Raw genomic sequence first — 18,576 nt, forward strand, 5'->3', positions numbered from 1 at the left:
TACCTTAAATTAAATGCTAAGACTATAATTATTTGAAATTCATTTCCAAAAATTACAGTAATACAATCTAAATCATATACTAAGGTTTCAAAATGTTTATAGTAGTTAAAACTTTAGGGGCGGATTCACTAAAGGTTTGTGGTATTAAAACGTGCAAACGTTACTCCACTCGCTAATAAGGAGTACAAAGCCCAGGGAATCAGGAGTGCACCGTCGCTGTACTTCCCAATGCGCCCTCATTCCATTTAGCGCATTTCCCCCTAATGAATATGCACAGTAGGCGGATCTCCCAGGCGGAGCAAAAACATGGGAGGAGGAAAAGCAAATAAATTTATGCAGGGGGGAGCAATGCGATTCATGAAATCTGGAACTGTTTGCGGTAATAGTTTTAGTACCAGAAAATACCACGACTGAGGAGGTGCAAACACATACGCAGACATCATCGCTGCCGTAAATGTGGACAGAAAACACAGCGTAAATTTAAAAAAGGCTCCAGTTGTGTGTGTGTGTATGTTTGTGTGTGTGTGAGAGAGAGAGAGAGCGAGAGAGAGAAAAAGAGGTTTGCTGTACGCAAACTTAACTTCCTTGTGCGCACTGTCGTCTCCACATTAAACGAGCAAAGCGCTCATTTAAAAAGGGGCGGTCAGCACCAGTTCTGCTCGTGCACTAATGATTGCTGCGATCTTAGTGAATTCTGCGCAGCAGGTGAGGAAACTGCGTCACTAAAGGATTTAGGGAAGCAAATGAATTACAACCTTTTATTTCAGATCTTTGTGAATCTGGCTTTTAGAGTCTTTCTTCTCAACATGTGCTTCATGACACCTCCACATTCTTTTCCACCATTTTGTGTTCATGAGTCTTTGAAAGCACATAGTACATAGACACACCCCAGACGCCATTTTGTCTCTTCACAGTAAAGTTAAAACTCCGCCTCCTGTGTTTAACCAATCAGGTTACACTCCACCTACACTGCAAACGTGTGTTTAGCCAATCAGATAACATCGTGAAATGCCTATTAATTGCATTGTCTTCCATTTTTCTGTTTTTTGTTTCCAGTTCAACTCTTGTCTTCAGTTCAGAACAGTCAGAAAGTTTTCCAGTTTGCAGTTATGCAGATTTTTGAGAAATGATAGTCATTCTCCCCAGTCAGGAAGTTGGCCCTAGGCCAATCCAGCTATGACCAACTATGGTTATTTTTATTCTTTTTTTTTTATAACTAAGTAACTTTTTATAGCTTTGTAATAAATATATAATGTGGATACCAGTGAGTCAAATTAATTTGTGCATAATTGTGATACTACCTACTATTTATCATCATGCTTGTATTTTATGTCAATAGAAATACCTGTAAAATAAAATGTACATATTGTAAACCGCTGTGTTTTTTATTAACATTACGATTCTTATTAGACCTGTATTCTAATGCCAAGAACCCACTGAACAGGAACTGTAACAATGAATGAAAAATAATAAGTCATCTGGCACACTTTAACTCAATTCTATATAGCACTCCTGGCATGATCCAACATTAATATTACTCATTAATATTTTTAAATAATAATTACCTCTGTTCTCCCTACAGTACGTAATTTTGAGGATTTCAAACACAGCCATAGTTTAGTGACCCGACAACCAGAAGGAGAACATGCAGTCCTCTTTGTGACCAGAGAAACTCTGCAACACAACGCCACCATGGTTTGCAGATAAAGAAATGCAAAGAGAATCATGTTGCGTTCACTTTACAGCGGATCTATAATAAAACCAGTATCTCAAACTGGGAAAATATTATAAGCTGCACATTTTTCTGCAGCATCATACCTGTCAGAGGTGTAAAGAGCACTGATACATCCTACAGTATATAGGAGTATATAGGAGTATAGGAGGAAGAGCTTTCAGTTATCAGGCCCCACTTCTCTGGAACCATCTACCAACCACGGTTCGGGGGGCAGACACCCTCTCTACCTTTAAGGTTAGGCTCAAAACATTCCTCTTTGGTAAAGCTTTTAGTTAGGAACCAGCTCATAGCTCATAGTTAAGATGCAATAGGCATAGACTGCCGGTGGGGGGGTCTGGCATGCTCGGTTGGAGAGAGGTTGGAGAGGGCGTTAAGAGAGAGGTCATTTAGGTTAGAGAGGGACCAGAGAGGGTCCCATTCCTCTCTCAAACACTCCCTCTATGTCTGCTTCTTCCCTTGTGTGTTTGCTCCTGTACTCCTTCTGGCTTTTGTCTTGCAGGTCCGTGGGATCCTCAGTGTGGAGTTACAGAGTCTCAACAACTCTGTCTCCACCCTTTCCTCTGCACACACCCAACACAGCATAACGTGGATGGCTGTTCATCATAGGAATGGGATCCACACAAGGTTCCTGCTGCTTAACAGAAGGTTTTCCTTGCCGCCATGATGAATTCATGTTGGGTGTGGGATACATATGTATGTGTATATACGTATATATGCATATGTGTGTATCCATAAAATGAAGAGTCCGTCCTTAAGACTGCTCTACTGTAAAGTGTCTTGAGATACCATTGGTTATGATTTGGCGCTATACAAATAAAGATTGATTGATTGATACTCAAGTAAGTACTGTTACTTGATTGAAATTGTGCTCAAGTCATACATAAAATACACGAGTACAAGTTAAAAGTAGCTCAATTAAATAGTAGTCAAAGTAAAAGTTACTAGTTACTTTCACCACCCTCATTTATTCTTGCCAATCGCTCAATTGTAACTTAATTTCTTTTCAACAAAGCCATCTATATAAAATAAAAGGTTTGCCAAAATGTACAATTGTTTTTTTAAATAAATGAACATTAATAAATGAAAGTTCAAAATTGATGAAAAAAAATTCACAGGCTTTAAGTATAGCTACATTTATGAACTCTAAAACTGAGAAAATAACCTCCAATCAATGCTGTTTTGGCGCCGTGCATTACGTTTAATCTGATTGGTTGTCTATGATATGATGTGATTGTCTGGTCATTTAATTTTTTGTAGTTTCACAATTTCTGTTCATTTTAAAACAAAACAAAAAATAATTTAGTCAGTAAGAGTTGAGTGTAGAAATGTAACTAATTACTTTACTTCTTTTAAAACGTACTTAAGTACAAGTAAAATGACTATTTTAGAAATATACTAAAAAAGAAAAGTACAAGTATCCACAAAAGCAACTCAATTACAGTAACGCGAGTAATTGTAATCCATTACTTTCACCTCTGATAGCTGCTGTCCACATGTGAACCAACACTGAACAACAGTCATGTGACCAGTTCAGTTTTAGGAACAATATTCCGACTGAAGCCGTGTAGCAGCTGCTCAATCATGTCAAAATGAACCCAGCGAGCGCAGAAGTCATTACTTCACCCTTTCACTGCAGGAGAGCATCACCAGCTATATGGAGACACTTACTGCGTGAGTGAGCCCACCATTCACATTTATTACCCACAGAAAGCACAACCCAAACATGTCATCACTGCACCACATGGGCAATAAACACACACTGCACACACACACACACACACTGCACTCAGATCTTTGTTTAGCAGCTTGTCAGGACTGACGTGCATCTGAATCTGAACTGTTTGTACTGTTCTCTTGGCTGTGCAAAGCAAGCAAACAGACAAACACACTCAGAGTTTTAGATCATCATTGTCACCACCATCAGGCTTATTAACACTACAATGGAACAGGAAAACCAGTGGAACCAGAACTCCAACCAAACCCCATGCGACACATTGCAAGTCAATAAATAACTGCATTTGTTTCTAAATTAAAGACCAAAACTCACTTTCTGTCATCGAGTTTAAAGCTGTTCAGTTTCATCAGATAAAGCCTGTTTTTATTGAAAAGTTTAAATATATCCCAATGTATGTCGTACTGTTTAGTATCTGGATATATTGTTTCATGACAAACAAGGAGTGAATCGTATCAAATCGTCAGATTCATTGCAATGTACACCCCTACCACATATTAAAGTGACCTGGGTCAGATTTGAAAAAAAATAAAAGTTATTGTGCTGTTCACACTGTCTTTAACAGATCAGATACAGGTCACATACGAAAAAAAAAAAAAAAAGATCGCATTTGGGTCAGATTTTCCTGCAGTGTGAACGTAGCTTTAAACTCCTCTGTTCCCATGGGTGAAGCAGTGATTTTAAAAGTGAGGGTGGTTCTAAGGGTGGGGCAACCGTCAACTCCCAATTTAGTGTATTAAAATAATTTACTAAAACCATGATAAAGCTGTTATCATGTCAGTGATACTCAACATGTGGCTTTTTATGTCTTAATTTTAATTATTATTCAACCAGAAAACCTTAAAAGAAGTAAACTTTTTAATCCCTTTTTCTTTGGCCATTTCACAACTTCCTTTGTCCCATTTTTGGTTCCTCTCCAAAAATGTGACACTTTTTTTTTAATTTTTGCAAGTTCTTTGTGACACTTTTATCCAATTGTTGCCCTTTTTCATCCAAATAAACTACCTTTTGCCCAATAAATAACATTTTGTACCCTTTTCACTACATTTTGCCTCGTTTTGTTCCACATTCTTGCTTTTTTCCAATATTGTTTGCCACATTTTGCTCACTTAAGCTACGTTTTGCCATTACATACCACCTGGTTCTACGTTTTTGTCAATTTGTTGCCTTTCTTGACTGATTTTGGCCTACTTTAGTCACTTTTCATTCTTTTGCCACTTTTGGACCATTTTTTGCCACCCCTTACTCGTTCGTCATTTTACTCTGTCGCTGTTAACTCTTTGTTTACCTTCTCGAAACAGCGGCTTCGTCAAATGGCTGGTTGTGATTGGCTTGAACACCATTCAATCAATAGAACTGGACCAATGTCTTTCCAACAAAGATTCCCTCTGTACTAAGTGAGGGGGATAAATTTTGTTTTTATGAAAGTGCGGGCGTCGCATTCCCCACAGGTGAGACATGCCTGCCTGTTCCTACACAGGGTGACCACATGCCTTTCTTGGAATTAATCCAACATACCTTGCAAACGTAACGCTCCAACAGTTTATCTGCAAACACAGTCTACCCCTAACCAACAAAAGGCAGACATTCATCCACAGCTTTAAAAGAAAAGTAAAGAATGGTGCGATGTGGTTATCAGCTGACTGCAGCCGTCTAGCCTGTGAATGAAGTGTGTGAGAAGCTTTGCTTATCTGCAGCTCGTGCAGCTTGGGGAATAACGTACCGTAGGAAATGGGGATGTCCAGATCGCCCTGCCAGGACATCTGGCCCGGGTCGTCCATGGAGTGCTGAGCTGTGGACACACAGCAGAGCGCATGTTTACGACTCGTCCAGGCACCCACACCAAAGCCTGGGATACATTCCCAGGACAATGGAGAGGAAATCTATCACTGTGCCATTCTGCGCTGACAAAGTGTTACTGTGAGAGAGATGTCACTTCAAGTCATCATGATGTCTAACTTTCAGAGCTGCAAACAAAAGTCACACTGATTGTTTTTTTTTTTTCTTCAGTTATTTGGCAGCAGGAGTGCGACAGCATGGAGCCGTGACGGCAGCGTTTGTTTGTGCTGCGGAATGAGGACGAAGTACCTTTCAAGTGGCCGCGTCCGAGGGTGACGAAGCCGGAGGAGATGAAGTTGTGCATGTCCTGGCCACCGCCACGCAGGTTTTCCTTCCCGTAATGTCCTGTTGAGACACAAAATGAGATTCTTGAAATGCATGAGAAGGTTTTGCACAACGTGCAGGACTATTTACATATAGAACGTGACAAAATAATGTGGCCATTGTTTTAGTTTTTCAGAGGTTTGAAGGAAAACTGTGTTTTTATGGAAACATGTTGTCAGATTGGGTAGTTTTCTGTCTTATGTAGTGTTTTAGTCAGGCCAGCCACACTATAAGACTTGCCCAAGACCAGAATGTACTGAAACCAAAACGAGACCAAGCCCATAAAGAACCATAAGGAGGTTGAACAGTTAAAGAGTATTCTCTCTCTTTAATTTTAGTTTGCTTTTAAATATATTTGACAATCAAAAAAACGTCTGCCACTCACTCAAAGCACAACATGAAGAAATCTAAAATTCTGACAATTTTTTTTTAACTAAATTCTGGCAATAAAAAGAACAGAAATCCTTGTATTTATTTAAAAGCCACAGATAAGTCCAGAATTATTTTAAACATCTGAAAAAAAAGATGTTTAGGTGAATGAGGCCTCAAATAAAGTGAGTGTTCAGAGGGATTTCTGACTAGAAATAAGATGAACTGATGTTCCAGTGTAAGGCACTGGAAAAGATTTCCAATCAGCGAGCTAACGCTAACGCTAAAAAATAAGAGAAAAGCGTCACAATAAAGCCAAAATACCATTGGACAAAGCAGCTGGGGGGTGGGGTTATATTCAGCCACCAACGTCACACGGCCTGAATTAATCACCTCATTAGTCCAGAGTATCTTTTGCATCACGTGAAGGAAAAACATGGTGAACACCTACACTGACCTAATATAACAGCTGTTCAGCTCTCCCACTTTTACATTACCGTACTTTGAAACACACACACACACACACGCACGCACACACTTCATAAATACCTTCCTGTTAGCATCCAATGTGAAATTCATTTTAGTTGAGAGATTTTTCATGATTTTATTGTTAATTTAATGATGATGTTTTTACTGTTAATTTTTATCTCTGAAAAGTACAATTAGGTGAAGTTACATTTTCTCACTTCCACTCTGTTGCGTCTGTAAATACCTACCCCAACTGGTTTACCAAACTTTGTATTGGCCAATGCAGCATGGCTAACTGGTTTTGATTATACACATAAATAGATGGGTGAGGTTTTTTATGTGTGTCCACTGATGTTGTAATTATTTCCTATGTTCACTTCCTGTTGCACCCACTCATCTACGTAGCTTAGTTTCCCTTAGAGCTAAAGTCAGTTCATGTAATTACATTGAAACTGTTTTAACAATTTTATCGCAGATGTATTTAGTCTAATTTGATTAAACACTTCAAACAACGTAGAAAACACTTTTCAAGGATTGTTCTCTCAGAGCTTACATGAGAAGTTTTAGTTGTGCTTTAAATGCTATTTGGCTTGTTTGAAAAGCTACAATTTCTGCTAATGTAAGTAATTTTATATAGTGACTAGTGGCTCGGTGTGGTCCAAATATCCAATATTATTAACATAACGTATTGCTCGTTTTTAAAGTGAAACTAATGCTTGTAATCTTGTTTTGTAGTTATTGTGAATGTTTTTCAGCTTCAGGCTGTCGGACATCGCTCATAACTTTATTACACACCCCGACCATCAAATCCAAGCATTTATTGGCTTGATTAGTAGTGCATTGAGGGCCATTGCGCGCCTGAAATGTCTTTGCTTGATAACCTGAAGGATCAACGTAATGGAGACGATTATGTGCAGCTGAAAGAGTTGGTAAAGTAAAACTCTGTGTGTGTATTTGATTGGAAAGAGTCTGTGCTGACATCCCAAAAGGTCAACAGTGTTTGGACTTTTCTTCATCGATCGGCGATTTAAAGTTCATCGAGGTTGAACTTAACAGAGTCATTTCACATGGATTTGCTTCGCTCCCTTCTGCTAATCCACCGGCTCAAGTTGGTTTATTGAAAATTATTGATTTCACTCTAAAAGTAGTGAATGTTGAAGCAGGTGAGCCTTTAAAAGTGAGCCGTAAACGCTGTCGTTTTCTGGTGGTTTCCGAGAAACACTGATGAAAAGGGCAAATATGGCCCAAACCAACGGCCGCTAACTGACACACGCTAGCTCTGCGACGACATTAACGTTTATTAATAATCATGCAAAGAAAACATAACATTTACAGAGTAGAAATCCTTGAGCTGGCTCGATAACCTTGAGGATTACAGTAAATAAGTCTGTCAGGATATGAAGGGCAACGAGAAAATTATAGATGAACAAAAAAAGAGGTATGAATCAGACGTACAGTAGCCTTTAAAATCTAATTACAATTATTCAATTAAAAAAAGTAAAGAGGTAAAAGAGGCAAACCATAAGTCACTGGTAACCTCTACTAAACAATCTGAACATTATTCCTGGACATAACACCATCAGTTCCACAAACCCAGATACTACAATTATTAATAGGTCAGAAAATTTAAATTACATGAAATTATACTACAATTATTAATAGGTCAGAAAATTTAAATTACATGAAATTATAGTATGCTGGGTCAGTAAACTTAATTAAAAATCAAGCACCAAGGAGAAAATAGCTGTTGCGCATGAAGCAATGTTTGAGGCTAGGCAATTTCAGGCAAAATTAGGCAATTCTGAGCAACAAGATTGTAAGAAAATGAAAAAAAAAGTTGCATTCTGATGTGAATTTTACATCAGTTGAGACTTGAACTCACAATTTCTGGCACAAGAGACGACGCTCAATGTTACTAAGTTAATTAGCACATGGAAATGTGCTAATCACTAATTTACTAAGCCAGTTAGCTGTGCGCGAGACAGCAGCTGGTAGTGTTTAAAGCAGTTTTTTTCAACCTTGGGGTTGTGATCCCTTGTGGAGTCACCTGTAAACAAATTGGGGTCACCTGAAAGGTCACACATTGAAAGGAAATGTTGTTCAATGGTACCAGTCTGAGCACTGGATCTCAATTTATGGCCAAGTTATAGGGATTTATTTATTTTTAATTTTGGGAAGTCAGGAACTTTGACCCCTACTGATCTTTTTACTGGTAGGTCGTACACAAGGTTGTAAACAATAAATCGATGCGACCGGATATTACAACAAGTGAGAGATACGGCTGCATCGACAGTAGCCTCCTCAATCGATAGGAATTAGACATAAATACTTAGATTAATCGGTTGTAGAGGCATGAATCGGGTATTGCGAGACTTGGAATATGTTGGTGGCATTACACACATGCCAGCGTCTCGAAGCTCCACTTAAAAAAACAACGTGAATGCTGAAGCTGCCGGCGAAACCAAGGCTGAGTCCGAATAGTCCCTCCTATTTCCTTTCCTATCCACTTATTCCTTCACCCTCGAAAGTGATGGCCGTGACAAAGAACGTCCGAGTTCTCTTTAAGCTCAGTAAAAGAGGCTCATTTTTACGTCCCTTAGCCTAGGAAACACTGATGCTTCCTTTACCAAAGGAGACCAGATAATGCTGACCCACAATTCCTTGCGGTGACAACATTTAAAGGGACACGCACACCCGGGCGCTCACGGTGCCTTGAACAATTTTAAATAAATAATCTAAAACCCATATCTTATTATATGTAAGACACATTATTAGATTATAACTGACATAAAACAGACACTGTGTGGTTCAAGAAAAAGGGATGAGAGGACGAGCCATTTGGACAAATTCTGCCTCCAAAAAGACAGAGGACAGTGATGATGAATAAAAAATGCAAAATGCACAGGCATGTATGATATGTATGTATTTTCTCTTAATTTTTTTTGTCACTTTGTGTTAAGCATTGATTAGACAAGATGTAAAGATAATGACCACCAGGGGTCATCATTATAAAGTTATTGTTACATGGTTTGGTTATAGGTGTGTAACTTGTTTACATTGAAATGTTGCATCTTTGTTTCTTACCGCTCGTGCTCAAAACTCTATGCTCAGGTTGGAATTGTGCACTTTGTTGTTATTCTTCTTTTTTTGGTCCATGTCTAAAAATGAAATACATTGACATGTAATTTTGTTGTTCTGTTTTAGTTTTGCCAGTGCCAGAAAGCCACAATGTGTTTTTTTACATATTTGAAAAGAAATATTGTCACTTTAGAATTGGCTTCTTCATTTTATAAAATATCTACAACAAATATTTACCGTAGTAACAAATCCTATAGTTTCTACAAGGGGTGTGTATTGCCTGGCATCTGGCGATACAATTCATATCCCGATACATTAGTTCACGATGCGATACATCCCAAATTTAAAACAACAGGCGATTATTATGAATTTTCTTTTTTTTTATTATATATGACTTAAGAAACAACTCATCTGTACATATGTACACCTTCACAAGAACATTACGTATGAAATATATTTTATTGGCACTCAAACCATTGGCTTTAACATGCCATGTGCCATCAACTTAAAATAAAAAGTAACATACGATCTGCCTGTGGCTTTTAAACCAATTTTGACTTTAGTGCAACTTAACTGAGGTATATGCCTAGAACAACAAATAAATGCAGAAACTTAGTACTTTCTTTTTATATTTTTATGAAAAAACACAAGCTGGTGGCCACTGCCCATCATAATGACCATCTGCATGAAAGGTAATTACTGCTGCTTGATTTACATTATGTTTAATTTGTAATTGTTACACTAGAACTCTGTGGTGCATGTGTTGTTCAGCCTCCATTTGGGCTCCTGTAAGTGACACGTGTTGTTGCTGCTGCTGCTGCTGAGGTGTGTGCACATAGAGAGAGAGAAGCGCTGCAGTAATATGCTTTTAACAGAGCATGTTATATTACTGTGATGTTGCTGTCGGACTAACGTTAGCTTGTTAGCTCCTCTGAGGTAGGAACTTTGGGAAGTTTGGAGACAGGGCAAGAGAGCAGCGGGTGAGGGAGGGGGGGAGAGGGATCTGAGCGTTGCAGACTGCACCTTTAATGAGAGCTGTCAAAAACTAAATTATTAAGACAAAAATCCACAAATTGCATCTAGACAGCATGGAGATGTTGGTCATTTGTTTTAACAATGATTATTTTGGTTACATAAGTGAAAAATTGATGTTTATAAATGCCATTTTCACATTGCAGGGAAACAATACAGCAATATCCCATCTTTCCAGAATTTGTTTTGATGAACATGTTTAATATACTTTTTATAATGAGGTGGATGAATTGAGTTGATAAAAACAATCAATAGCTGCTCCTCAGGCGTTTCGTTTTTTCCTCCTCATCGTCTATGTTTGTTTATGTGAATATGAATAAATAAATTATGTGCTACTCAGGCCACGTCTACTCCATCTGCATACAAAATGTACAACGGTGTCATCGCAAACACCCTTAAAGGCACAATAATCAGATTTGATCAGGTTTGTACTTTAACATTTTACTTCAATGATAGAAAAAAAAGAGAGAAAAGGTTAGGATTGATTTTCTATATGTGTGCCTCATAAGCACGTTGGAATAATTTAACGCACAGCAGCAGATCCACACATGGACCAATGGGGGGTCAATATGGCAGAAGTGTTTTAGTGTAATATAATAGATGAACTGAGTTGAATATGTGTCAAAGGTTTAGAGGTTCTCAGTTCTTCTGTTTGAATAACAGCTCCCACTTTTCTCAGATTGTGTTCTTCACCCATTACGGGTTGCCAGGTTTGGATAAAACTGGGTCGAAACCTTAAGAATCAGGGTCTTTACTCGTGAATAAAGTCAAAGTTAAACCTGAAATAAGGTCGACTCTTTAGGAGGATTGCTTTGGAAAACATTTATTCTGCTGGTTATTAAACTCTGAGGTGGATTAAATAAAGTCTGATGTGCCAATATGTTATTTTTTCCTTCTTCTTCTGAGGAAATCATAATTCCCATGCAGGGGAGAAAAAAAAAAAAAAAAAAAAAAATCACCAAAAACTGGCATATCAGTTTGCCTCAGCTGCAGAAACAGGCCAATCATCCTACAACAAATGTGTAAAGTTTAAAAACTCACAACAAATCAACCAAATGTGCTACAGACTTGCAACCTTCACCAAAATGTAGCCCCAATACTGGAGAAACTTTAGTATATTAAACCTATTGCAAATAATGAAGTCAATTACTCTGTTTTTATCAAAAACTGTAAAACATTAAACCCACAAATGAGGATCAATTCACACCAAACTGTCCAAAGTTCATTTTCACACTGTTTTACACAAACAATCCACACAGATTTAGGATTTATCTCAAATTCAGACTACAGTGCATTAAAATGTTTGACTGTAAAGAATAATGTAAACATTTAATGGCAAATTCGTGCTAAATACATGTTCAGTGTACATTAAAATATGACAATTTCAGAGTAATTGTAGATGATGTTTGTATTATACCAGAATTGTATCTAAAAACTGAATTTTTCTTGTTAAAACATTTTGATTTTCACGCTCATGTGTAAAATTACAATCCATGCATCAGTTTTTTCACTTATGGAGTCAATCAATCAGTGTTAAAAATTGATTACCAACATCACCATGCAGTAGGGATGTAACGATTCACTCAACTCCCGATACGATTCGATTCACAATACTGGGTTCACGATATGATTCTCTCAGTTTATTTTACAAAATGGGACTGTAGACAAATGATGATTGAATAATATTTCTATACTGTACTATTTTCATTTTGTTTTTCATTGTCAAAAGAATCCCTTGATAAACTATTCAAAACAATGTAATTTCACTAAAAATATATCTTGAATGAAATAAATAAAGGAATAATACAAATGAAGAAGCCTATTAATTTAAATTCTGGTTCTATAGTAAACAATGCAAAACTACATAATAGTTATTTTTCTTTTTAAAAGTGCAACTGAAAATGTATTTTGTGCCTTAACAATTGGACTTTAAAAAAACAAAACAAAAAAAAAAACCAGTCATTGCACTGTATTTACGTCAGATATTTGTTTGGACCAGCAGAGGGCGCTGGTAACCCAGTGGTCGGTTGCCATGCAGATATTCTGTGCAGTGAAGAAGAGAAGCTATGCTAGCAGTAATATTACAGATATTCTTTCGGTGCTAAAGGGGTAAAGAATCATTTATGAACATGTTTAAGAGTAGAAGGCGGTCAGAAAGAAAGTAGTAGCAGATTCCGCCCGCCGCCTCAGCATTTGGACAAGAGATGGATAAAAAAAGTACTGCGATTCAATTTTCAGAAAATCAATAAACCGTGATACCTATGAATTGATTTCTAACTGCCTTACGATTAATTGTTACATCCCTACCACGCAGTCTAGATGCAATTTTTTTTAATCTTTTTCAAGTTTTTGAAATCTGCCTTTAAACGCTAACAGCTGCTGTCTGGCACACAGGTGACTGGCTTAGTTAATTAGTGAAGCTACAGGTGACATTTCAATCTGCTAATTAACTCAGTGACTTTTGATATTACATCGTTAAATAGTTGTGGATTATTATTGTGTTTGACTTATTGATTTATTGACTAATGCATTCCTACAAAAACTTTTAAACACAATGTACTAAAGAGTCATTTCATGCTAATTAACTCAGTGAGATAGAACAGTGTTTCTCAAACTTTTTTGTCTCGTGTACCCCAGGTACCCTCTCCATAATTTCATATTCTTTGTCATTTGTGGAACAGCGTGCTTAATCTACAAATTCAAAATGAGGAGTGGAATTAAATTTTCTTAAAAAAAAAAAAAAAAAAAAAAACACTTTTCTATGAATACTTCAATAAGTTCATACTGTCTCCAATATAAAATGTAGCCAATTAATGTCTTCTGTTGTCAGAAGTGTGATAAATCTGCCTCCAGCATAAAATACTCCTGTTTCAATAAATCACTACTAAATATAGTATTTTATTGAGCAATGGTACAGTCAGTTTGTAGTTAATTTGTCCATAAAAATCACCTAAAAGGAACTTGGAGCATTTGCTGATTTTCTTTTTAAATTAATTGTTAAATCTTTCTGAATAAACACTGCAAAATGCTCCTGTATCCTGGCTGGGGGTACATGTACCCCCATTTGAGAAGAGATAGATAGAGCTTTGTCTCCTTCCAAGAACAGGATTATTAGGTGATCAAGTGGATATGAAAGGGTTAGAAATGTATCTTATTGATACTTTAATTTAAAAAAGAATGAGTGTGAAAATAAAATGTGCAACATAATGCAGATGGAGTGCGTTATGCATTGTGGAATATGAAATTGTTTATTTCATAGTTCAGTTCCCTTTACAGGCCGTGCACTGTGACTGAATTCCTGAATGTCATGGTTTTTAGTGTTTGTCACCTTCTCTTTATAATAAAACCTCTCACTGTAGTTTCTGTTGTGCGTCATGAATGCAGATGGAGATCAGCTGTAAATCTGGTGCAGAACGTTTCTATTCGTACTGAGTTCAATGCATTTCGTGCTATTAATAAAAGTACTAACATTTGAGAGTTTGGAGGGTGAGGTGAAGTGGTTCAATGCGGTGAAGCTCAGGTAAAGCTGGGATGGATTTCCCCTCGGTAAAGATCTTTAATGCACTTTGCACCGCAGCACTGATTGCTCTGCACCGCTGTAATTGAGACGGCAGAAGGAACACAAAGAGGCACGACAAGGAGCCTTGTAACACTGTTGTAACGTTCAATTGTGCTGTCAATCAGAAAAAAGTGGAATTAAAGAGTGCAGCACCACTGGAGCGTGAACTCCAAACCCCGGGGAGGAGCTCCATCAAACTGCCTCTCCTTTCTTCCTCCATGTCTGCGTCTCAATGCATTAAATAACAACGTGTTCAAAGGAACGACTTCAGAAGGAAAGTCCATCAGTTGTAGGTTCAGGTCTGCAGATCCAACTGCATTTCATCCTCAGAGGAAGCTGCTGGGTCCATTAGGTCTTTTTATTAGTGATGTACAATATTATCGGCACTTTTTGGCTTTAGAATGTGGTAATGACATAAATAATTGATGACATAACAGGCTTTGCTTCCTGCGGAATAATTCTCTTCATTCCGTTACAGGAACTACTCAAATCAACTTTATTTAAATAGCGCAAATTACAACAAAGTCATGTCAGAGCTCTTAAAATATAAAGTCTGTGGTAAAATAGAAAGAAACTTAACTGCCCAAACCCGGCCCTTTGGCTCATCCAATTCACCTCACAGGAGAAAGTAAAAATGACAGAAAACAAATCATTGCGTAACTGAAACTCAACATTATTTACAGGAGCTTATAGTTTTCCCAGTGCTAATATCCAGAGGTGGACTGCTCATCTGGCATATTGGGCATTGGCCCGGTGGGCGGTTGACTCGAAGTGGTTCGGTCCGATTCGCAATTTTTTATTTATTTTTTTACGAGCGAGTGGAGGCGGACATGGTAACAGGTGGTTAAAAATGGTCTAAAAGTGGCAAAAACGTGGCAAGAAAAGAGTGAAAAGTGACTAAAATGGGCCAAAAGCAGTCAAGAATCGCCAAAAAAAAGGGCAAATAAAAGGAACCAGGTGGTATGTAATGGCAAAGGGCAGCTTAAATGGGCAACTTGAATTCATTCTGATTGACTCCTTTCAACATCATGCCGCGCCCTTTCACACTTAACTGCCTCTTCATCAATATTGGCCACTTATTGGAAGGAAGTTTTTTTCTGAATATTTACAGTCTTTTTGTTGAGTTTTACGGTTTCTGTCCTCATTGTTTTTTTTTTTTTTTTTTTGATGACAACGTTGTGCATTTTAGTGACAGACTTAGTCATCCTGCAGGTGAAAAATAAACACCAAAAGACAATAAACGTTCAACAGGCGAGGACTGTATGGTCTGTATAGCATTCATATGTCCTCGTGCTCCTTTCGATGCCATGTGGGACTTGTGTAGTAAAACGGGCCTTCGGGGTAAAGCAAACACCAAATTAGAGGCTTCTATTTTTGTCACGCAGTGTTGGAGGTAATGACACATAAGCCACTCGACGTGAACACTTTCCTCCAACGACTGTAGCTGTGGGCCATATCGTCATTCTCGTGGGAAAACGTAATTTACAAAAAACAACCTTGAGTCAAGGTCGACGGATTAGCCCGCGGGTCTGTGTGGAGACAACAAAAGCTGTCAGAGGTTTTTATTTTTCCATTCACCTGCTTGCCGGAGCCCATCCCAGCGTGTTCTGAACGGACCCCCAACACCATCCAATCAGAAACCGGGGTTGGAAACCAGAAAACAAAGAGGAAAAAGACCACATAGAACATAAAACCACCTGATAGTAAAACAAAGGGAATGAACTAACAGTTACTGTGCCATCAAAAAAGCCTGAACACACTCTTTAAATGTGCAGTTTTTCAGGGTATCTAAAGCATTTAAGGTCCTGGAGGGCTTCAGTACTGCATGTTTCAGATGCTTTAAAGCTTAAACAAAGTAGCTTGTTAATACTTGTAGATGAAAAGATTAGAGCCATTTGCAATGAGTACATGTGTACTAGTTCAAAGTGATTTAGCAATAGCTTTGGAGTAAATATTCTAATAAAATAGTAAACGTAAAATCTGGGATATAATATTAAAAAGGATCTGACAACAGAACAGGAAAATTAGGCTTATCAAGACGTTTTAAAACGGATAAAAAAAATCTTATATAAAATCTAACTGGTGAAAATAAATAATTTATCAGGCTCATAGATCAATAAATTGAGGATCTTTTGCTCCAAAGAATGATGTAAAAGGTTAAAATTGTCATTGTTTTATTGACATTGTCAGAAATGTTTGGCACATTGCATTGTGGGATGTGGAGTCCCATAGACCAGAGGTTCTCAACTGGTCCCACCCTGGGACCCACATTTTGCCACGGACATTAAATCGCGACCCACTTATTTTTTTTAGAATTCAACCAACAAAATTTAGTTTTTCAAAAATAGCTGTTAAACACATATATAATCTATTTTTAAACATAAATCTATTTATTTTCTTGTGCAACATGCATTTCACACCATGCATGTCAAAAGAAAAGTTTCTTTCAAAATAAAATACAAGTCCAACATGAGAGACATTAAGCATATATTTATTTTTGACCAGCTGTCCGCGACCCACTTTTGGGTCCCGACCCACCAGTTGAGAACCACTGCCGTAAACGGATGCATTGAAGTGTTTTTAATTTATTCTGACTGTGATTTCTTGTGTTTCTTCTCCAGACGAGGACAGTGATTGGTTGACTCCATTTTTGTTTGAGTTTGTTCCCAGTATTCCCAGTAATATCACCTATATATATATATATATATATATATATATATATTTATTTATTTATCCCTTATCCTTTATATTTATCATTATTATTATTATTGTTGCTGGGTTGTTCTTTGTTTTTTTTTTGTTGTTGTTCTTTGTTTTGTGCACCAACTACCAAGACAAATTCCTTGTACTGTCCTTAAAACTGTACATGGCCATTAAAAACATTTCTGATTCTGATTCTCATTGCACCAGACATTCAATTCTGGCCTGTTTCAGATTTTTCCATCTAAACCTCAAAATAAACATCTGCCATTGTTTATTAAAAACTTTGAGAGCAAACACTAGAAAAATGTCTGAAAGTCACTGTCGGCAAACACAAGGAATCACAACAACAATAAAGTAAAGCGCATCTTATCGTCCCACCCCAGTGACGGACGTACCGTCACAGAGCCATGAATGCTCACTCAGGCTGAACCTCAGCGCTTCATCTGCCTGTGCAACATTAAATACATAAATCCATAAAGTAAGTGAGTATACACAGAAAACTAATATCAGCTTTTTCTTTGACCACATAAATCACTTTATTCATCTGTGACTTTGTCGTCATCTCTTGAATATTTTCTCCTGAAATGAGCTCATGCAGTCAACCAGGGTTGGGGTCAATTACATTCTTTTGTTACAATTACGTCTTCAATTAACCATATTTAATTACAATTAAATTACGGTGACCAGCATTTTTTCTAATTACAATTATGTTTTGTCCTCAGAGAGTCAATTACATTCTTCAATTACTAAAGTTTAATTATAATTCCTGAGCCTGAAATAAATAACCTAATAAAAGTTAACTTTTCTCTTGTGTTAGCATTCTGTTAGCATCTCTAATGATAACGGAGCTTAAATCAGCTGTAAAATACACTAAAAACAAAAATCTATCATTTCATTTCTTTCCTATGTATTGGTTACTTTGTTAGACTTCCTAATCAATGAAAATATAGGTTTTAATATTTTTGGTGTGTAAATCTGAGCTTTTTTTCTGTCACTAAACCCCTCAATTTCAATTTTTATTTTTATTTTTTTTTCTTCAATGGTAAATTGTGGGAAAGTGGGATATGAAACGCATTTTGATAATTGTTAACTACATATGAGTAGAACTGTACACCTGGTTCCACAGTTTTATCTTTAAATTATAATTGACTATTTTTAAAGAATAGTCATGACAATTAGAATTAGTCAGGTATAATTTCATTACAATTACAACAGCAACACATTTTTTTTTAAATGACAATTATATTTGCACACTAATTGTAATTAATTATCAATTACGTAATTACAATTGACCCCAATCCTGCAGTCAACATGAGACAAGGTCGCTTTATCTGAAACATGAGATGACTTTTAATACTGAAAAATGTGTTTAATGCTTATTTTCACAGCATGTCCAAATATCTGAAGGACAAAATGAAAGAAGGCAGTTCAGCTGTTAGAAAGAGAACACGTGTCTATCAGCCTCAGCTGAGAACGCTTCATGATGTGCACATACACACACACACTTAGAGGTCAGCAGGTTTCTTTTGCAGAAAAACTCTTCCTAAATTCTGCTTTCTTCCAACACGTTGTTAATCACGCTAACCTCACAGCGTTCCTGACAGAAATCCATCCTTTTTCTTTGTGTGGTAATGAACTGTGATCAGACACATAGACCCAGAGGGACGGGTTTCACAGCCGTGAGCCGTACTGAAGCTTCTCAATTACCCCATCAAACCTGCAGACTTCATCTTATGT

General features: G+C 37.2%; 1 protein-coding gene across 4 annotated transcripts in view; it reads right to left on the bottom strand.

Moving 5' to 3' along the window:
- The window catches only part of LOC114468808 (shisa family member 6), a 102,957-nt gene that overhangs the window by 68,848 nt on the left and 15,533 nt on the right, over window positions 1-18,576 (bottom strand). For all 4 annotated transcript variants that reach the window (XM_028455902.1, XM_028455901.1, XM_028455900.1 and 1 more), the window contains exons 4-5: window positions 5,556-5,651; window positions 5,191-5,259 (exon numbers count right to left, since the gene is read on the bottom strand). In XM_028455902.1, coding sequence (XP_028311703.1) covers window positions 5,191-5,259; window positions 5,556-5,651 — 165 coding nt within the window. The remainder of the gene's footprint in view (window positions 1-5,190; window positions 5,260-5,555; window positions 5,652-18,576) is intronic.

Source organism: Gouania willdenowi, chromosome 8, assembly GCF_900634775.1.
Source record: "Gouania willdenowi chromosome 8, fGouWil2.1, whole genome shotgun sequence".
Lineage (NCBI taxonomy): Eukaryota > Metazoa > Chordata > Actinopteri > Blenniiformes > Gobiesocidae > Gouania > Gouania willdenowi.